At 44.2% G+C, this 22,696-nt stretch overlaps 1 protein-coding gene across 2 annotated transcripts in view; it reads right to left on the bottom strand.

The window, feature by feature from the left end:
- The window catches only part of VAMP4 (vesicle associated membrane protein 4), a 29,461-nt gene that overhangs the window by 2,278 nt on the left and 4,487 nt on the right, over positions 1 to 22,696 (bottom strand). For both annotated transcript variants that reach the window (XM_081012373.1, XM_081012372.1), the window contains exons 3-7: positions 17,932 to 17,978; positions 17,295 to 17,345; positions 7,411 to 7,511; positions 4,872 to 4,951; positions 3,582 to 3,633 (exon numbers count right to left, since the gene is read on the bottom strand). In XM_081012373.1, coding sequence (XP_080868499.1) covers positions 3,582 to 3,633; positions 4,872 to 4,951; positions 7,411 to 7,511; positions 17,295 to 17,345; positions 17,932 to 17,978 — 331 coding nt within the window. The remainder of the gene's footprint in view (positions 1 to 3,581; positions 3,634 to 4,871; positions 4,952 to 7,410; positions 7,512 to 17,294; positions 17,346 to 17,931; positions 17,979 to 22,696) is intronic.

The raw sequence follows: 22,696 nt of genomic DNA, 5'->3' as shown, positions 1-22,696 counted from the left end.
GAAACAAGTAAATGTAAAAGAAGTGATGAAAAGATGGAATTGTTTTTAACTGTTTTTTCTTTTTTTTACTTTGTATTTTTCCTTTTTATTGTTATTTTTTTTTTTATTAATGTGATTTTTCTTCTTTTGAAACTTTAATAAATATTATTTAAAAAAAGAGAGAGAGAAAGGGGCTTTGGTCTCGCCCAGCAGGGGTACTCAGCACAGAATCAGGGCGGACTTGAGGGTGGGGATGGGGAGTTGTGTCCTTGCTAATTCTCCCTGACCTCTCAGTGACCTTCAGTACCATTGCACATGGAGCGGAGGTCCAAGTTATGGGTGGGTGGCACCACTTTACGGTGTTTCCGGTCCTACTTGTAGGGACATGATGCTTGGGCCCTGTGAGGCCTTCAGTGTGGGGCTCCTCAGGGCTTGGTTTTATCCCCCATGCTGTCTAACATCTACATGAAACCGCTGAGTGGGGTCATCCAGAGTTTTGGAGTACATTGTCAACAATATGTTTATGACACTCAGCTCTACTCCTTTACACCTGCAGATGTAGCAGTGGATGTGCTAGACTGTGGTCTTACCTCAGTAATAGACTGGATGAGGGCCAATGAACTGAAGCTCAATCCAAGTAAGACTGAAGCACTCTTAGTGGACGGTTCCCAAGACCGGGCGTATGGGAGGATGCCTCCTCTTGAGAGGGGTTCACTCCCTCTGAAGGAGCAGGATGTAGCTTGGGGAAACTTCTGGATTCCTTGCGGTCACTTGAGGCTCATTTGGCCTCAGAGGCACAGAGTGCCTTGCATCAGCTTCAGCTGGTGGTCCAGCTGCACCCCTATCTGGACAGGAATAGCCTAACTTCTGTTGTCTATGCTCTGGTAACCTCTAGGCTGGATTACTGCAATGCTTTGTACATATGGCTGATTCTGCCCTAGACCCTGCCCTTCTTCAAGAGCCTCCATGAGAGGGCCTTTTCTGCAGTGGCTCCCCATTTGTGAAATGCTCTCCCCAAGGTTGCTTATGTGGTGCCTTTGTTACATATCTCTAGGCACCAGGCAAAAACATTCCTCTTATCCCAGCCTTTGATTTTTTAATTGTTTCTTGTTTCTTAATATGTTATGTATTTTTATGTTTTTTATATTGTAAATCCCCCTGTGATCCTCAGCTGAAGGGTGGTTTAGACATGTAATAAGATAAAAATAAAGTGACTGACTGACTGAATAAATAAACAAACAAACAAATAAATAAATAAATAACATGGCTAGCTACGTTAACACAATCCCTGGTATTCCTCAGCATTCAAAGCCCACGCCCCTAAGTTTTGGCACAACATATGCATTTCCCAAATAGTGATCCAACTGGGATAGGACAACTAAGTGGACAGGGCAACTATTTTTGCAGTAATATAAAGTTTTCATAATAGGCTCGGTTTTTAAGAACATTATCTATTCCCTTGAAAGGAAAAATTCTTACCATCTCAGCTGGAGTCTGGAAGGGGGAAAGTTTATTTCCCGTCAAAATTGCTTTACTGAACATCCTGTTTCCATCTCCTTCCAATCCTCAAGTCAAAGCAGATGGGATTTTCCATGAATATCATCTCTCAGTTATCCCACTTTTAAGAAGAGCAGGCATGTCTTCCAGCTCACACCCTTCAAGTACATGTGAGCAGGAAGCAAGAAACTCCCTTGACAGTGTGTGGCTGATCTTTTGGGAAAGCTATGTTTACTGCGTGCACAGACACCAAATGTATCTGGCTTCTGGAATGTCATGAATGGGACAACTCCTGGCCCTACTCTCATCATGCACCTCAGTAGCAAACCTGCCTCAAAGTCAGGCTGCAGGGTTAAGCTGCAATTCCCTTCATCCTTTCCCTGGATCCTTCTTCAAAATGGTTACACTGGCCACCTTCCAGTCCTTGGATACAAAGACACATGCATATTTTTAGAAGATTGAGCAATTTCTCAGTTTGATACCAGCCAGTGTTAATTTTTAATTTGCTGATAATTTGCTAATCAGCATAATTTGTCTCAGTTCTTCAGAATGCCTTCCTGCAATATGCTCCTCAAATTAGTTTTTTTGCATTGCTTCTTCTTAGGTTGCATTTTCTTTGCAAAGTTTGTGTTTCTTTTTGCTATCATTTGGAAAAGACTTCCATTTTCTTATGGAGGTTTTCTGGTATCCAAAAGCACCACCAACTTCCAGAATCTGGTGATTGCTTTTTTCACATTGTGCTGAGATGGAAAATAATGCCCTATCTTCAGGACTTGAACTTGGCTCCCATTCTTGAGATGATAAAATCAACTCATCCCTAATTGGAAAATGCATAGAGTCCCATGTCGAATTATGTTTTGAGTCTTCCACGTTTTGGATTCATAAACAACAGAAAGCCATCCTACCTAGTCTATCCATTCCTTTATCCTCCCACAGACAGGGAGCTAGCTCCCAATCTCCATCACACCAACAACACTTTCAAGTTTTCCTATAGGTGTGCATAAAGTACAACACTCTTGTGACAAAGGAATTGCCACCATGTTCTAAACTATAAAGAATTACTGAGTTCCTCTTTAAATCTCTCCAATTAAAATCAATCTTAGAAATGCTCAATTTTGGTTAGATTATATTGATTTCTTCTTACAAAGGACCCACAAACATTAAAGCTATTTCAATCCCACAATCCTCTAGTACTAGGGGCACTCAAAAGTTAATGGTAATATTCTGGGCAACTCCTAAGCTAACAACTCAATAGTACGGCATCCATTAGCCCAAGCAAGAAGACCTGAAGTAGTGTATGTGTCAGAGACCAGGCTGAGGAGTTCTGCTCTGATGAGGAATGGTGAGAGCCTCTCCCTCCCCCTGCTCCTGACCAGGATCCTGAAGCTGCCCAGAAGCAGTGGAGCAATATAGATTTGGAACAGTGGTTTGCAGAGGGGCATAGTTCTGAAGACAAAAGCTGGGGTGAAGAAGAACTGGAAGAGAGAGAGCTAACAGACTATCTCCAGCCTATCAGTCCAAGGTCACGTAGAGCAGAAAAGTTGGCTACACAAAAAGCACAGTGGTGTGGAAATGACATGGGGGGAAGTGGGTGGAAACGTTAATTGGGAACACCTTCATTCCGAGAATGGCTGCTCTGTTCTTTTGCTGTGGTGATTAAAGACTCTTTAAATCAGGGGTCAGCAAACTTTTTCAGCAGGGTCCACTGTCCCTCAGACCTTGTTGGGGCCGGACTATTTTTTTTTGGGGGGGGGGGTGAATGAATTCCTATGCCCCACAAATAACCCAGAGATGCATTTTAAATAAAAGGACACCTTCTACTCATGTAAAAACATGCTGATTCCTGGACCGTCTGTGGGCCTGATTTAGAAGGCGATTGGGCCGGATCTGGCCCCCGGGCCTTAGTTTGCCTACCCATGCTTTAAATGGTAAGCGACTCTTTTTGCTTTGTGCTGCTTATCCCAGGCTGAAGGGGAGGAGGAAGCCGAGTTCCCAAAGCCTGACAGTATGATTTCTCTTAAGGCTGCAATTCAAGGATGTCTATTTGTTCTACATCTTGCCACTTCACAGAATTTTTACAACAAAGAACTTCAGAAAGCACTTACCAATAATCACTAGCAGGACACCAACAGCAACCAAAGCCACAATTACCTTCATCTGCAGAAGGAAACACAAGCCAAGCCAAGACATTACTTCCTTATTGCCTACAGAGACTTATTTAAACCAAGCTAGTATGACTCCTTTCTTCACAATAATGGTGAAAGCTTGCAGAATCAGCTGAACAACTCAAAATGCCTCCAGTCATGTCTTCCATCCACATTTTCAAAATACGGGCATAACGTGGACACTGTAGCAGAGTGGGTAAAGAATTTGGAGGTCATTCAGCCATGAAGCTCATCAAACTTTTTTACCGGAGTAAAAACACCAGTCTTCAGAGTGTGCACCCAGACCCACACATGTCCCCGTAGGTACCAACCTACATTGATCTGATCCAGGCACGTCCAACTCCCAAGAAACTGTGATCTACTCCCAGTATAAAAAAAACTGGCAATAATCTACCCGTTGTCATTGGAGGGACGAGGATCTTGCGTGGTGTGGTGTGTGGAAGGTGGAGGCAAAGGGAGCCACGCAGATCCCAATAATGCCTGCCCTCCCTCCTTCCCCCCCTGCCGCCACAAAGACCCAGTGGGCGACATTCTTTGCGCTTGCTGCCTGTTCCGACCTTCCCAGTGGCAGCGGGACTCAGTGCGGGGGGGGGGAGTGACATTCCTTGTGTTTGCTGCCTGGCCTTTCCAGCGGTGTCGGAGGAACCCAGCGTCAGGGCTCCGCTGCAGCAGTGAAGGCCGGGCTGAGCGGCAAGCGCAAGGAACGTTACCTGGCCTGGCCTTCCCTGCGGGACCCAGTGCTGGGGCCACCACTGCAGCAGTGAAGTCCGGGCCGGGCAGCAAGCAAGAAATAGCACCCAACCCTGCCTTCCCAGCGGCTGCGGAGGGATCCAGCAGCGGGGCTACCCTTGCAGCAGTGAAGGCTGGGCCAGACAACATTCCTTGCGCTTGCCGCCCAGCCCAGCCTTCCCTGCGGCGACATTCCTTGCCCACTTTATTTAATCCTGCGATCGACCAGGATCACTCTGGTGATCGACCAGTCGATCGTGGTCGACCAGTTGAACATGTCTGATCTAATCTGATTACTTAGGAAAAAGGATGGAAGAAAGAATCTGGCCTCCTGTGGCAAACACAGCCCATTCTTAACTGCAGTGTGGGGGGAAGTGTTAGCACTCAATTCCTAATATTGTGTATACACTTCATGTTCACACACGTTAACTCTGCCCTTGTGACCTTAATAGCTCTGCTTTTTTAAAAAGTCAACAAATTAACTCCTCTCTGGGACCTCACCTTGCAGCCTCGCCACCACATTTGCCGTCGGAGCTGTTTGGATCGGCTGCTAAAAGCTGTTGCATTGTCAGATAAGCTCTCTGTGCCAGAAAGAGAACATTTATTTTTTATTATTCATCACATTCATATCCCACCTTTTCCTCCAAGAAGCTCAATGATGTCCCCCTCCTCACCTAATCCCTTTGACAACCCTGTGAGGCAGGTTAGGCTGAGAGGCAGTGACTGGCCCAAGGTTACCCAGTGAGCTTAACGGCCAAGTGGAGATTTGATCCCTTCCGTCTCCCAGATCCTAGTCCAACACTCTAACCACAACGCAACACCGGCTCCCTCATGAACTGAACCTGCTGCAATACAAGTGAGAAAGCTTTCCATCCTAGCATGCATGTCTGTATTTATACATGCAAGCATATGCAAAGAGGTAATGATCAGGTATTCTTGCAGAGGTACAGTGAATTCCATGTGATTTGTTTCTAAAAGAAGAACATTAGGAATGCAGCCAACACTGTGTTTCATACAAATTGATTTAAGACTCCCCTTCCACCCACATAATTACTTAAGTTTTCTGGAAATTGTAATACAATATGTTCATTAACAAATGAGCCCATGCTGTGCAGGAAGAAGCAAACATAAAAGTGGCAGAAGTACAAATGATACAAGTTATCCAGCCTACAGCACTCTGCTACGAAGGGACAGGAAATGGTCCTCTGATGTACATCCAAGCCAGGATATGCAAGCCTATATCTCTGCATAACTAGGCAGATTCTGATCACACAAGAGGGCCTGTGTACACAAAGGACCTGCCTCTTTATCTTCTCCATGCATGCAATGGGAAAGACCCACAAGTTAACAAGAGTAAGCAATGGAATGAAAAAAGGCTGGGAACATCACTCAAGTGACATAATGTACATCCTTGATGGGCGGGGGGCTCTGCCTATAGACCGCATCTACCACATCATTAAGACAGTAACATTGTGAGGTAAAAATGACAGCAGCGCTTGGGAACTTTCAAAACATTCGTAAAGGGCAGTCAGGTAGTTTGCTATTAAGATTTAAACCACACACTGGGTGAGTTAAGATGCAATGGTAAACTAGTTTGGCTTACAAGGCTATTTTTCCCAAACTACTTCCACATGCCTCCTACCTAATGTAATATGAAATATCAGGTGTGGGACAAGTTAGGACTGCAGAAGTCAAAATGAGAGAGCAATTGTTCATTTGCAAGCAGGGCTCACCAGCAGCAAGAACCGTTAAAGGTGCACTATCAGCACCAAGCAACTGTTTGGTGTTAAAAGTGCACTTTCAAAGGCACTAGCATTCAGTGAAAAGCCATTTGATAAGCACTGACAGCAGGCCCCTTTGAACTTATCACCCAATGTCAAAATGGCCCATGGGTGGGTGAGAAAGGCTGGGATTTAGTTTGCCAGCTGGAAAAGTTTCCTCACCCATCACTTAATGTCATGTGAATGTGCTTTGGGCTTATGTACTCCAACCCCCCCCCCCCCCCGTAGAGCCATGAGGAGAGCCAAAACCTTTTAAAACTAACCAGGGTTCTGTGTTTTATCTGATCTTGGGGAAACTGGTTAGATTAAAATTATAGTCAGTGAACAAGCCAGGATAATAAACCAGAGTTCAATCCTGGCTTGTTTGGACTAAGCATAGTTTAACCCACTACAGCTTTCCTGAGTTTGGTAGTAACAAGGAACTCTGGTTATTATAAAAGCAGAAGCTTTTGATTTCCATCTCATGGCTGTGCCAGAGAACAGTGGTCTGGGAATGAACAAGATTGAAACTTATTTATGTTACATCTAAAAAGGACTATTGCATTAGTAAGTAAATATATATATTGGAACTGTGTGTACATACAAAAGAAACTAAATTCAATATTAGGAATATAATTATAAAGACTAAGGAAAAGAAATGTACTTATTTTGTATTCTAAGAAATGTACTTATTTTGTATTCTAATTATTCTAAGATTGAATGGTTTAGAAATATTTTTGGTAAGGATGGATTCTGTATGCAGGACAGCAATAACCTTTTAAATCTCTAGTTGCCAGAACATTTTAGGAGTCTTTCAGGTTTGTGTTCTAGGCAGGGGATGCCAACGTGGTGCCCACGGGCACAATGAGACCCTTGATATCCTTCCCTGGCACCAACAAAGCACCTGAGTCACACACAAACTGTCATGAAGTGGCTGCTACCTTCTCCCTTGAAGAGCAGATAGCAGGTCTCTCCCACTTCTTTTCAAGGGTCAGATTAATTCTACTGGATCCAACGTTTTCTCAGATCCCTGGAAAAAGTGCAGCATGTATGCATACTCTTTCTCTCTTCTCTCAAGAGGGATTGGCACCCACAGCACTCCCTCAAAAATCCAAAATGTTAAGCAACTCCTGGCATAGGGGGGAAAGCAAGCACTCATAGGTGATCATGTTTGGGATATTCTCAGACTATGCACAGAGCTCACAACACACTGGATTTAGTACTCTTGAGGACTCTCTTCTGAGGCTGCAAGGGAAAAAAAGAGGCCCAACTATTCCTACCTGACTTATCCTGCAAGTCATCTAGTCGTTCTCCCCTTTCTATCACCTTGGTGATGTTTTCTTGCATGACATCAATAACTTCATCAACCTGGTTTTGGACACTGGAAAACAGAGCAGGGTGTGGAGGAAGAATCATATTACCCAATGATTTGTCACAAGTGGTAGCAAATGCAGTTGATTATTGGATTCAAATGCAAAGTAGCATATGTAAAGATTTGAATGGGCTTTAAAAATTATGATTTTCTTAAGAATGAAGTGTTCATGTGTGGTTTTCCAAATATTTTTTTCAAGAACTGGGTTGCCCAAGGCTACCCAGGAAGTAATGGCTAAGGCAAAACTTGAATTGAAAGTAACAGTCTTATGCATGCAAACTTTACGATACATCTCATTTAATTGACTGTGAAACTTCTAAGTAAACATGAATAGAGCATACATCAAAATATTGGTCTCAAAACCAAAAGTACACTACATTGGCTGTCATTTTTATGCCACATTTATATCCTCACAGACTTTATAACATGGCTTTGGGTCATACTACATTCTGAATTTAAGAGTTACTGGAAGCTCTACCACACTGAAGAATTCCAGAAAAATTGCAACAAAATTTTAAATGAAAACTTGAGAAAGTTGTAGCATCAAAGTCATTGAGAACACACACACTCTCCACCCCACCCCCACCCCCGCTTTGAATTCATACCCACCTAGTACACGAAGAACAGGCAGCTTTCAAACAAAATGAGACACAGAATTGAGGGAAATGGATGTATTCCTACCAGTCACACACACTGTGTGTGTGTGTGTGTGTGTGTGTGTAAAACATTTTAAAAAATACCAATTAAAAAATGAAACTAGCAAACAAGTTATTAAAACATTTAAAATTTAAAATGAAAGCAATAATGTTAAAAATGCTTTACTTGCTAAAATTACATGCCTGGGTAGGTTTTGCTGGAACAAAAACATTTTTAGCAGGTGTCAAAAACAAGTCAAGGAGAAAGGAGAGTGACCAGGAGGAAAAATCTTTTGAAGGAAAAAACAGGTAAAGGGAGGAAAGTGACCAGGGAGAGAAGGGCAGAATGTGTATCTTGCAGTTCCTAATTTCTTTCTTCTTTGAGATAAGGGGGGGGAGGTCTTTGTTTTGTTTCCCACTCTCTCAGAAAGCTTGGGGCCCTGACTTTGAATCTAAACTTCAGTTCATAGCTTGTTCTAATCCTGGAAACGCCACACAGTACCAGATTTTTCTCCAATACAAACAGCTCTTTAATAAGAGTAGTAGCCTTTTAAAGAGAAGCCAAAGCAATCTCAAATTTTCAGCTAATTACATACCAAAGGTTTAGCTAGAAAAGGGAAATTTCTATGATTTTTTTTGGAGTGGGTGTTGTTTTTGTTATCTGCCCTAAGCCAGGGACTGGCTGTGCAGTCTAAATAACATGAAGTAACAGTAATGAGGCAATGGCAGCCTTGACTTGCATACTGCTCTCAAAAAGTGTTCCGTCAATCATTTAGCCATCATGAGTAAGTAGAGAAAATAAAGGGAACGATAATACCGACCTACTTTACAGGGGTGTTGGAAAGATTATATGCTTTGAACCTACTTGCATCTTAGGGAGTTAAGAAGGTCCACTCCCCTTGCTCTTTCTTACTTCTTCCCTCCCCACTCCTTTTTTCCTTTTGTACCATGTCTCAAATTGTAACCCACTCATTATTATGAAGTCTACGGCTTCCGCAGTGCTTAGGCAGAAGGGAGCATCAGGGATGCGGAACTTGTGGCCCTTCCAGATGTTGCTGGACTCAAATTCCCATCAGCCCCAGCCAGTGTGGCTAGAGGTCAGGGACAAGGGGTCCTGCAGACCAACAGCACCTGGAGGACCACAGGTTCCCAATTCCTGCAATACAGAAATGCTAGTTGTAGTCTTATATGTCCTAGTAAATGATGACCTAGTTTTCCTCATGGAGATGTCAACCTATAAATCATCCAGATTCACTTCAGACTGCAGGTGGAAGCTCACATGATAGAATGTTCCTCCTTTAAAAAAAAAAGCCCCAACAACCTGGGCATGCCTAGCTTAGCCTTAATATGTTAAGTTTACTATGAGCAGGGGTTTTGAAAAACATTTTTAAGGAAGTGGTTTGGCATAGTTTATCACTCTTGTGGCAACTAGGCCAAAATGTGCCACTGTTTAGGGTTGCAGAATTCCAAGTGACTTCATTTCAATGGAAGCCAAATTGCAAAGCCATTTATTCTCTCACCCCCAGCAGTGATTAGACCAAACAAAGGAAATGGATGTACACCCTGTTAATTAGGATTACAATTAATCTCCAGTGCCCCAATTACACTAAAGTTGTTATGACAGACTGTCAAGCCTTAAGTTGGAAGACTGGGGAAAGAGCCTGAGAGGCTGCAGGGCAGTGGGAGGAGAATACAGGTCTGGGGCAGCCGTCCGCTCTGATCCTTGTCCTTCAACAGCTATGTACATGGGAGCACATGTCAAGAAGTCATTTCCTTTGCCTTGTCTGAGGACTACTGTGGGCATGGGGCTAAGATGGAAACAAAGAAGTTATTGTGGTTTTGCAGTCTTGATATGATGGACAATCCTCACTTCCTGCTCTTGTTACACTTGTAGCCACTCTTCCTCTAAAGTCGCGTTTCTGAACCTTTTTCTGACCTTGTTTCCTCCTTCACCACTGTCACTGAAATGGTGGGTCTGTTTGTGTCCTTGGGAGGAGCGTCCCAGGCAGGCTTGGCTTTGGCGTGGGGCGTCACAGCTCTCCCCTCCCTGCGACCCACCTTTGGGAGAAGCTATGGCACGGGGACGTCCCCGACCGGCGAGAAAGTGACGCACACGGGACAGGTTTTTGAGGAAACTGACTACAGGCGGGCTCGGTTTTCTGCTCGACAGAAAGAGGTGAATGAAAGCTTTGCAATCGATTTGATCGCTCAGCAGCCTGTGAGTGAAGTTGAAACCAGAGTGATATCCTGCGATGGTGGCAGCAGAGCTCTGGGACACCCTAAAGTGTATATAAACTTGGACAAAGATACAAAAACGGGAACATGTGGCTACTGTGGACTCCAGTTTAAGCGCAGCACCATCACTGAAAATTGTCTTTATTATACTATGTTATAGTATTAAATATTTATTTAAAAGACAAAAACAAAAACAACAAAAAACAGATTCATCCAGACAAACCCCCAGGGGAGGGAGACCGAGGCGTTATTTGTTTAGTCATGGGTATGTTGATCTTTGATTCGTATGACTACTGAAATAAACTTTGCCACGGCCACTGTGATATCATTGGACTTGTCGTCCAGAAGATACACACAAATAAAATAAGCAGGTAAAAGAAAAGGAAAACGAAGAAAGAAACCCATACCAACTAAAACAATACCCCCAACCTCAATAAAACAATCAACAAAGAGGATAAAATCTGACACACAACCTGCATAATGGTGGCGCCAGAGTGTGCCAATGCCCATATCCCTACCCCAACAAACCAATAATGCTGTTAGTAACACTGACAACACTACTTATAAACCTTATACCCAACACAGGAGTCACAAATGTGCTTAACACCATCTCATTGACCACACCCTATCCGAAATGACTGGGAGGACAGACTGTTCCCAAACAAGGTCCTCCATGCCAGCTGAGACCCAGGACTAACCAGCTGAAGGCCAGATTATCCTGGATACCCCAAATAAACACCTATATAACTGCATATAGGCTACTTTCTGTAATCCACTCCCCACTCTTTAACCCAAATCTAATTCTAAACCCCCTCCTCCCCCACCCATCACACGTTATGTCAGCGCAACTTAAGTTTGATAGACAACATAAGGTGACAGACTCAGGACAACCCACACGGGTTGGCAGGGAATGATCCTATAAAGCAGATAAGCAGAATATGGATTGGGAAACCCTATCAAAAGAAAATGCATCACCTCATATGTAAACACCATGAAACCACACATTGCCTTCCTACAAGAAATACACAATCCACCCAAAGGAAGCAAACTCCTGAGCAAACCCCACTTCAGTCAACAATGGGTTGTACCTGGCTCAGGAAAGGCCCATGGAGCAGCCATAATACTTAGCAGAAACCTGAACATCAAAGCCACGGCAGTGCTAAAGAGGCAGATTAATTTTCACTAAAGGGACACTGAGTGGCAAAACTAAACAGACCATTGGCTCCATATATGCCCCAAACTCAAAACAACCAGAGTTCATCCAGAAAACACTAAACTAGTTCCTCTCCTTCTCTGAAGGGGAAGCAATTCTGGGAAGTAACTTCAACCTAAATATGAGAGCCATATACCTGAAAGACAACCACCCTACAACCCCATGGGCAACCTTCCACGGAAGGAAACCCCAAATAATTAAGAACTCTTACAAATTGCTAAAAATGCTTAAAAACAGAGGTCCCTATGACATATGGAGCAAAGAAAACCTCGGAGACACCAGCAACACATTCCAGTCCGGGAGCTATGGCACAGTATCCAGACTAGATAGCATTCTGCTCACACAAGGTCTGATACCCTTGATTGAATCAACGAACATAGGTAGGATTAAAATCACAGAAGAAATGTGAACTACCCCCTCATGGTCCTTCAGTCCCATCCTAAGCACAAACAAACTAATTAGAGAGTCTCACAAAGACTCTCCAAAACACTGCAAAGAAAATGATGTAGACAATACAGTAGTAACTTGGTTTACAACCATAATCCATTCTGGAGGCCCGTTTGTAAACTAAAACAGGTTGTAACCCAAGGCGTGCTTTTGCCAATGGGGCCTCCAAAAAAAATTTGTTCATAATCAAAAAAAAAAGGGGGGGGGGTTGTAATCCAAAAATAGTTTGCAAACCGGGACATACACTTCCAGGTTTGACATGTTTGTAATCCAAAACATAGGCAAACCAGGCTGTTTGTAAACCAAGGTACCACTGTACAAAAAAAAACCCCCTCCTTTGGGACACAATGAAAGCAGTCACCAGAGGAGCTTGCATAAAAGAGAAAGCATCCCTTAAAAAATAAACCTCCTCAAAAATTAGCAAAATAGAACAGGACATCACAGCACTCTCATCACACTACAAATGAACAGGAGCTGAAAAACTCCTTAAACTTATAGAACAAAAAAGGAAGGAACTAGACTCACAACAAAACAATGATCAACATTCTATACTCAAAACAATGCTTCTACAAGTACGGGGGGAAATCACTCAAAACAAGAATAAACTGCATCACCAAAAAAAGACAGCAACATAATCTTCTCCAAAGAAATAACCTCAGAATTTGTTGAATTTTACACTGACCTATACACCTCCAGCAACCCACCTGAACAGGAAATCAGAAAATTCCTAGCTGGACTGACCTTTCCAACCTTACCTGATGAGGAAGAGGAATTCCTGGACAGTCCTATCACCCTGGAGGAAATAGATACGGTCCTCAAAAACCTGAAACCACTAAAAGCCCAGACAGCTTTACAGCAGAATTCTATAAGAAATTCAAGGAATCCCTGATGACGCCTATTCAACAACATCACAAAAGGGGGCCCCATTCCTAAAACCTGGACCTCCTCCAAGATAGTTTCTGCAGTGGCACCTCAGTTTATGAACAGTCCTGTTTATGAATGATTCAGTTTACAAACTCCGCAAAACCAGAAATAGTGTCCCAGTTTGAGAACCTTACCTCAGTCTAAGAACGGAATCTGAACGGCGGAAGGGCACCAGCGGCAGGAAGCCTCGTTAGCGCCTCGGTTTAAGAATCGTTTTGGTTTAAGAACGGACTTCCGGAATGGATTAAGTTCGTAAACCAAGGTACCCAAACCGCTCAAAGAAAGCAAGTGGCCCTGGCTGCCTAAATAAAACACTATAGTCCCACACACCCTTACCTGGGAGAAAGGCCCACTGAACTCAGTGCAGCTTTCTTCTGAGTGGACAGTTATTTACTAGATGCAAGTCAGCAGCACCAGATGATTCTGCCCGGCCCAGCAGTGGTGGCAGCAACAAGCAGCTCCTGCTCGCCCAGCCCTACCCATTGCCACCCCACCACCGCACTTACCTGACCTGGGGGTTCCGGATAGCAGGCTCTACTGGTCAAAGTGGGAGCCTCAACAAACCCTCTCCCATTGGAAATGAACCAGGACTGCGCCAAGAAAACGCCCATGGCAAAAAGGAGTGAATGGCCAAGCAGATAGCCAGCCAATCAGGATTTTTTAAAATGATTTTTTCCCTTCACTTCTCACTTTCCTCTCATTTACGCATTTTGGAATATCCGGGGTGGGGGCCAGGGGGCCATGTGGCCCCTGATTGGGGAACATTGCTCTAAAGCAGGCATAAGCAAACTCAACGCTCCAGATGTTTTGGGACTACAACTCCCATCATCCCTGACCACTGGTCCTGTTAGCTAGGGATGATGGGAGTTGCAGTCCTAAAACATCTGGAGGGCCGAGTTTGCCTATGCCTACTCTAAAGGACACAGATGGGATGGTGTTGGTTCCTGGATGGTCTCCACAACTATATTTGCACACACACTTTTGTCAGTTCTTTAGATCATTAAAATTACTTTGCTCTCCTAACAGAAGTGTGTTTAGGGGTAGTCATAACTGGTTTCTGTTCCATTTTACTCATGGCTCTGTTCTGCCAGTTTTCTAAGTTAATTTCACACAGGAATGCAAGTAAAGCAAAACAAGAGAATCTTATGACTGTTCACCTCACCCTGACCACCTCCCCTTGACAGCCTTGTCTCCAAAGTGTTGGTTTTAGGAAAAACAAGTCTCAGACAAGCAATACCAACAAGCAAGGTCACTGGCCCCTTAATCAAATTAATAACGATTTGTGTACTTGAGGTGCTGCCCTTCTGATGATACACCAAGATTTCCTCCCCTTCACAGGAACACTCAGAAAAAATATTCCTACCAGGTTTACTACAGTGTTTCCAATGTAAAGGACAGCTACCTTAAGCAAGCCACCCAGATCCATGCAACCTGCACCCCATTTGCTACAGCGTAAGTGTGCAGGAGGGGTTGTTACTTCATATGGCAAAATCACTTAATCCATCTCACTCCAACAGTCTACCCTGGAATACTCAACTCTGGATTGCACTGCTGCCTCCTTGCTCTCCTAGAACACACTGACACCAGCATATGGCAGAGAGAAGTGTGTGAAAAGGTCTCTCTCTACCACTTGCTATGAGTACAAAGGGCTACTTTCTTAATGTCTGGCCAGTGTTCAAAATCCCCATTGTTCTAGGTGCATTTTGCGACAGGGAGTTTGATTAGCATGAGCAGTTTGAGCTCTGGGTGCAGTACTGTGCCTAAGATTTCAGATTAAAACTGCAAAGTGGAAGGAAAGGAGGACCTTTTCCAGCTACTCTCTGTAGAAAAGACCCTCTTAAGAATATTGGGGGATGGACAGGGGAAGTACTAGACCATGTGAAAAATGGAACATAATATTTAGCTGCAGTTCATTCATTTTCAGCTTTGTACTCTTGTTATAAAAAAGCACGTCTAGACATTCCATTGTTGCGTCCATAACCTAGGTTTAAGGTGCCCTTTAGCTCCTAGCTTCCATATATCAGTTTCTAACACTGTGTCCGACATGAACTGCTCAAGAGCCAAAGCTTGGACATCCATTGCACTTAAAGAAAAAACAAAGGTGCCCAGATACTAGTTAGTACCAATAACATCTGCTTTCAACTACCACTGATAACAAGAATGATCAACAAGTTAGCACAGCAGGAAAAAAACCTGAAAAATGTTCTATAGTTAACTAAATTCACTATCATAATGTGTGTTGAAGGCCACTAGCACAGATGTGCTTAGAAAGTGATTAGGCAAATTCATGGAGAATAATCTATCAACTGGTATCCGCCACAATAATTAGATAGCAACTCTGTCCAGAGGCTATATATTTCTGTACCAAACGTTGGGACCTAAAAATGGGGACGGCTTTTTCTTTGCGAGTTTCCATAAGCACTTAGATGGCTGTTACAAGCAGAATGGTCAACAAAATGCCCTCAGTTTGAAGAACGTAAGAACTACACTTCTCAAGGAACAGTAGTCAGGGTCTCAGTTGTGGCAAACTTTCAACATATCATAGCTGTTTCCTGCGTAAGAAGGTGGGTGGCCATGAACTTCACACCCCAACAGATTTCAAGCCTAGAATTTGCAGATGTAAAAGCTGCTTGCCTCTGTGCCCCAGAGAAGAGGAGCATGATGACATGGTTATCAGGTAGCTGCAAGACCCCAGACCTAAATACAGAGCTAACAGAGCCTCAGGAAGTGAGCAATTTCCTCACTGGCTGCCCTGACTTAGCAGACAATTCCAAGAAAGAATTTAAAGGCATACCAAAAGTCAAGCTGGAAAGAAATGCTGTCCTCAACTTTAAGCTCTCCAAACATTCCAATTACAGACTTTCAAAAACTGTTCTACAGTTTCTTTCCAACTTTCTATCATCTGCCATTTTATATTGGTATTTCAATCCAGGGTGGATCACTTTACTGTGTCTGCAAGGAATAAACTCATACACAGCTTCCCCCAGTAAATAGTCAGCCTCTATTAATCAGTTCTAGAGACTACAATAATAATCTCTATCCCTCCCCATAAATGAGCACTAATTTTGAGTTCTTTTAAAGGCTTTTTGTAGTCTAAGACATGAGCACCTATTATTCGTTCCTCTCCAAATGAATGTTTCAACTGATAGAAAATCACATAGTCCCAGTATTCAAATTGCAACCATTGCTGGGAAAATGACATTCTTTCTAAACCTTACTATTACCATTTGCACAGCTGCCTGCAGTAGTTCTGGGAGAGTATAGCTATTGGGTTTTTGTGTGTGTGTGCTTCTGCTCTACCCCAGTCCCCCTTTGCAGACTGAGCAGGTGCCTCACCTCTTGCCTATAGCGGCTCCCTTATTTCAACTGCAGCAAGGATTCCTACCTACAATCCTACCCAGTTTGCATGTGATATGCCTTTGAATGGAACGCTATTCCACAAATGCTTCTTGGGTAGACACTCTCTTTGAATTGATCCTCCAAGCAGAATGCTTTTGAACAACAGAAGATGAACTTTAGAGCTTCAGAACATATTCAGATACATCAAGACACACACATCGCTTTTCTTTTGGTGATATATGTAATGAATGATGAAAGAAAAGAAAGAATTGCACATGGTGCAGTAAAATTTCAGAGAGATGGGCACAAAACAGACAAGTGCACAGGTTTGCCCATCCTAATAAAATCATAGGATACAAGTTTCCAACCCACAGTCAATTGCTATGATGAGCTGCCTCCAAAGTTCTTGTCCTGAAAGCCAACACTAATAAACTGAGGTGATCCATTTCTTTAGGATTAATGCTTCTGTACTGGAATGTGGGGTATATGCAGGGTCACCATGGGTTTTAAGCAAGTAAATTGAACTGAACTGGTATCTGAGTGAAGAAGGGGGTTGCCTCCTCCTCCTCCAGGGAACCATTGGATAAGGATGTCAAAGCTAGAGCTTAAGCCTCTTAGCACAAATTGCTCCTGGAAGGTGTCCAGGTTTTGTATTCTTTCCTATTGTTTTGGTACAGTTGGTGATTACTAGCCAAGTTTTAATTGCTTCCAATTTGCTCAGTGGCTTTGAACCTATTTCTGCTCTCCAGGAGGTCTTACAAATCTCTAGGCTGTCAACATGGTGGAAGATGGATCATTTAGCCCACAGTACAGAAAAATCAAAACATAGCAATGATGTTTACTGGTCTATGGCAAAAGGTCTTAGTGCCTTGGAAACTACTACAGTACTAGATTCAACACAAATGCTGCAAAAACCTTAACTAAGACTGCGGCAATTTTATATGAAAAAGAAACGCAAGCCAAGGAAAGACCCATTTTCAAATGCCACAAAATACTTACTGCCTGATCTTGTCATTCTTGGGTCCAAACCTTGGACCTGATGGCCCTCTCCTGGAAAGACATAACACAAGCTTATTAACAGATCAAACCTGAGGACACAGTTGCTATTCATCTACTTGAGTGAATGAGCAGCATCACATGGCTGATTAACAGGGATTTGGAGGCTTAAAGTATTACACCAGGCATAGACAAACTTGGCCCTCCAGATGTTTTGGGACTACAACTCCCATCATCCCTAGCTAACAGGACCAGTGGTCAGGGATGATAGGAGTTGCAGTCCCAAAACATCTGGAGGGCTAAGTTTGCCTATGCCTGTTACACAATACATTGATGGCAAAAGTACTTCAAGAAGACTAGTACAGCCCCCAAGGCTGAAGGAAGGGGCCGGGAAGGCGATTCCTCAATCTTACACTGCAAAGTTCACAGGAGGTGCTGTTGGCAAGGGTTCCAGTGAATCTTGCAATACTTCACTTTGCTTTGAAGATGAACACCTGATATTGTATCACGTTACACTGGCAAGGCCAGTGCTATACACAACAGAGGTGGGGCCCCATACCGGAGAAGGGAAGAGCAAGCATTAAGAGATCCTCCCCAAAGGTTGTTCAGGTATCCCTGCTTCAGTCTTAGAGATACTTACAAGAAAAAGTCCTCCTCTTCATCTGAATCTTCCTCTAGGAGGTTCCTCTGCAAACATAAAAGATAGATAAGCTCAACAAGAAATACAAGTCTTTCTTGTCCACTTTCAAAGCTAGAAGGCAGCTAGGTCTTTCTTGAGATGCATCTTGTTAGTTGCAATCAGCACATCAGTTCTGCTTTAAGTTCTCTGGAGTCCAAATTAAAAGAAAATTTAACTACAAATCCATGATTCATAAAGGAAACAAGCACTTCTGAAAAATCGAAGATTGCTCAGCATTCACACATCTCAATGAAGTACCTCACAGACACCCATGTTCTCCTATTCAGTGCAAGGAGGGATCAGCATTCTTATGTCCTCACCCCCCAAAATGACAAAATTGTGCTCAAGATAGCCACCAAGTCAACCTCCTAAAACTGAGCCTTCTTTGCAGTGTTCTATCTCACACTTGGGAATATAGTCCTGGAACATCCATTACTTAATTATGTATAAGAATATTTATAGGCTTGGGAACATCAGTTTCATCTTAATATGATCTTGAAAAACATGGGAAAGGAGGACACAAACAGGCACAGAGACCCTTCACAGGGCTAGTTCCCATCTCTTGCGGGGGCGCAATTAGTGCCAGCACCGTCCGTTAAGAGTTTGGGTGTAATCTTCGACACCTCCCTTTCCATGGAGGCGCAGATTGCAGCTATAACAAAGGCGGCATTTTTCCATCTCCGCCAAGCTAAGCAGTTGGCTCCTTACCTCTCTCGCCCTGACCTAGCCACTGTGATCCACACGACGGTCACCTCCAGACTGAATTATTGTAACTCGCTCTACGTGGGGCTGCCCTTGAGACTGACCCAGAAACTCCAGCGGATGCAGAATGCTGCAGCAAGACTCCTTACGGGGTCTTCGCTGCGAGATCACATTCACCCGGTGCTATACCAGCTGCACTGGCTCCCGGTGGAGTACAGGATCAGGTTTAAGGTGCTGCTTTTAACCTTTAAAGCCCTATATGGCCTAGGACCCTCGTACCTACGGGACCGCCTCTCCTGGTATGTCCCACAGAGAAACTTACGGTCTTCAAATAAAAACATCTTGAAGGTCCCAGGCCACAGAGAGGTTAGGCTGGCCTCAACTAGAGCCAGGGCTTTTTCGGCTGTGGCTCCGATCTGGTGGAACACTCTGTCACAAGAGACTAGGGCCTTGCGGGACTTGACATCTTTCCGCAGGGCTTGCAAGACAGAGCTGTTCCATCAGGCCTTTGGCCAGGGCATAGCCTGACTCCCTCCTTTGGCAATCTTCGCGGAGCTCTGGCCCAATGGTTGCCATTGCCATTGGTTTGATTTGAATTAATTTTATAATGAATGATTTTAGAGTGTTGTGTTGTGTTGTACTGTTGTACTGTTTTATTGTTGTTAGCCGCCCTGAGCCCGGCTTCGGCTGGGGAGTGCGGGATATAAAATTTATTATTATTATTATTATTATTATTATTATTATTAGTTCAAGTATTTGCTTATCCACTTCTCTGTATCATTCTAAATATAGAGCCACGTGTAAAATGCTTCCTTAAACTTTCTAGAGGTTGGCAGCAGAAACCTACCCTGGGAATCATGAAGACAAGAGAGAATCAATTTGATCTGGAAAACCAAGAGAGTATATCTAAAAGGGGCACTGCCACAAAAAGTCCTATCACACAAACAACTTTCCATAGGCTTGAAACCACAGAGAAGTGGGACTCTGGCCCTCACGCCTCACTCTGCAAAAACCTAACATGCCCACCAGTGTGTCTACTTCATATTTTTAACAAAGCTACTACAGGTAACTTACATCTTACACTTATTATACTAATAATATTATATTATACTTATATATTATACTTATGCAACTGCAACTTTACATGACAGGTGGCAATAAACAAACAAACAAAGAGCCAGGAAAACCTGCCATGGAGAATCTGAGGGTCCTGCTCCTGCCTCACTCCATCGGACCTAGGGCATGGCAAGACAGGCTGCAAAAGGACTGCCCAGCAGAGAACACTGTTTTAAAACTGCTGTTAATTGTTTTAATAATTTTAAATTGTTTTTGTTTTTAATTGGTTTTGTAAGGGTGCTTTGGGGGATGTGCCTAGGGGGAGAAGAGTGGGGGAGCACAAGGGGGAGTCCAATAACAGTGGTTCAGGGTAGCAGGAGGTATGGCATAGGAGATGGGGCAGGCCAGGTAAGGGGCACATGGGACAGGCCAAGGCAACAAAGGAGTGGCTGAAGAAGCAGCACATTAAGGTCCTGGAGTGGCCTAGCCAGTCTCCAGACCTTAATCCCATCAAAAATTTGTGGAGAGAGCTGAAGGTTCAAGTAGCTAAACATCAGCCTCGAAATCTTACTGACTTGGAGAGGATCTGCAAAGAGAAGGAGGACAAAATACCTCCTGAGATGTGTGCAAACCTGGTGGCCACCTACAAGATACGTCTGACCTCTGTCATTGCCAACAAGGGTTTTGCCACCAAGTACTAAGTCGTCTTTTGCAAAGGGATCAAATACTTATTGCACTCCTTATAATGCACATCAATCGCTGACTTTTGTCTTCTGGGTTTCTGGGGGTTTTCTTGTTGTTGTTCTGTCTCTCACAGCCACAATAAACCTACCATTAAAATTATGGACTGGTCATTTCTTCGTCAGAGGGCAAACGGGTAAATTTAGCAGGGGATCAAATACTTTTTTCCCTGTATCTCTATCTCCAGGTTCTGTCCAGTCAGAGGAGAATCAAGAGTGTGTGCTCCTAGTTTACCGCCTGCCTCACTGCCCAGCAGTGTCCCTGTCTGAGCTGACAGAGCTGCTGGGGGACTTTAACATCCATGCCGAGGCAACTGGCTCTGGGGCAGCTCAGGACATCATGGCCGCCGTGACAGCCATGGGGCTGTCCCAACTTGTCACTGATGTCAGGGGCTGGCTGGACAAGGAAGAATGGTGGCAGCCAGTAGTCCAGAAGGCACCTGAGGGGGAAGGGGACTTTGAATCAAGTTCAGACTGGTGGGACAGGGAGGAATCATCTGCAGAGGGTGAGGATGAAGGGGAGAGGATTGAGGTAGCCACAGACACTGAGAGAGAAGGAGCAGGGGCTGTGTCTCCTGCTCTGCAATGCAGCCCTGATTCCGCTCCTTCCTCTCCCCCACTCTCAGTGCAGGAAAGAAGGGTTAAGAAAAGGCTAGAACAATTAAGAAACACTGAATCACAGCAAAAAAATGCACGGAGGGAGGTATAAATAAGGGGGAGGGGACAGAACTTTAGTTTCTGCAACTGATGTGCCAGGTACTGACGTCCTGATTACTGAGCAATGAAGTTTGCAAGCACTGTGCTGGATTCTTTTTACGTGTTGGACAACAGATGGAGGGGCTTTTCTGGCAGCCTGACACCCAAAACACATGGCAGGCTATATTCTGGACCTTGCTTTCTCAACTAGGCAGGAAGAGGGTGATTTGAAAGTGGGGGACAGTGACATTAGTTCCTTGTCATGGTCAAATCACTTTCTGTTGAGGCTAATCTCCCTTTCCTAGGCAAGACTCTAGGGTGGGTGGTCGTAGACCAGATCCAGGCGCTTTTGGAAGAAACTCATTTTCTAGATCTATTTCAATTGGGGTTTAGGCCCGGTTTTGGCACAGAAACTGCTTTGGTCACCCTGTATGATGACCTCTGTCAAGACAGAGACAGGGGAAATGTGTCCCTGTTAATTCTCCTCAACCTCTCAGTGGCTTTTGATATCACTGACCATGGTATCCTTCTGGAGCAGCTGTCTGAGTTAGAGATGGGTTGGACCGCTTTGCAGTGGTTCTGGGCCTACTTGAATGGTCGTTCCCTGAGGGTCAGCCCTGTGGAACCTTCAATGTGGAGTTCCTCAGGGCTCAATCCTATCCCCTATGCTGTTCAACATCTACAGGAAACCACTGGGTGGGGTTATTTGGAGATTTGGAGTGCATTGTCAGCAGAATGCTGATGACACTCAGCCCTACTTCTCCTTTACATCTGTGGGTGAGGCAGTGGAAATGCTAGACCGGTGTCTTGCCTTGATAATGGACTGGATGAGAGCCAACAAACTTAAACTCAATCCAGATCGGTTTGAGGCACTGTTAGTGGGTGGTTCCCTAGACCGGATGGGCTGGAAGGCTGCCAGCTCTTGATGGGGTTACACTTCCTCTGAAGGAGCAGGTTCGTAGCTTGGGGGTTCTCATAGCTTAGATCCTTTTCTGTCGCTCGAGGCTCAGGTGGCCTCAGTGGCCTGGAGTGCCTTCCAACAGTTTTGGCTGGTCATCCAGCTACGCCCTTATCTGGATACTGCTGCCTATGCTCTGGTAACCTTTAGGTTAGATTATGTGGGGATGCCTCTAAAGATTGTTTGTAAACTTCAGTTAGCGCAGAATTCAGTGTCCAGGTTCCTCACCAGGGCAAGACGGTTTGAACATATTACACCAATCCTGGTCCAACTGTACTGGCTACCAATTAGTTTCTGGACCCAATTCAAAGTGCTGGTTCTGACCTATAAAGCCTTAGATGGCTCAGGACCACAATACCTCAAGGACCACCTCCTTCCATATGATCCTACCCAGACCCTGAGATCATCTTCTGAGGCCCTTCTTTGTGTGCCTCCTCCATGGGAGGTTGGAAGGTGGCAACGTGAGCATGGGCCTTTTCTGCAGTGGCTCCCCATTTGTGGAATGCTCTCCACAAGGAGGTCTGCCTGGCGCCTTCATTATACACCTCTAGGTGCTAGGCAAAAACATTCTTCT

Source organism: Podarcis pityusensis (assembly GCF_964106645.2).
Source record: "Podarcis pityusensis genome assembly, chromosome: 6".
NCBI lineage: Eukaryota > Metazoa > Chordata > Lepidosauria > Squamata > Lacertidae > Podarcis > Podarcis pityusensis.
The sequence above is the reverse complement of the archived record's forward strand: the minus strand, read 5'-3'. Positions and strand labels throughout refer to the sequence as shown.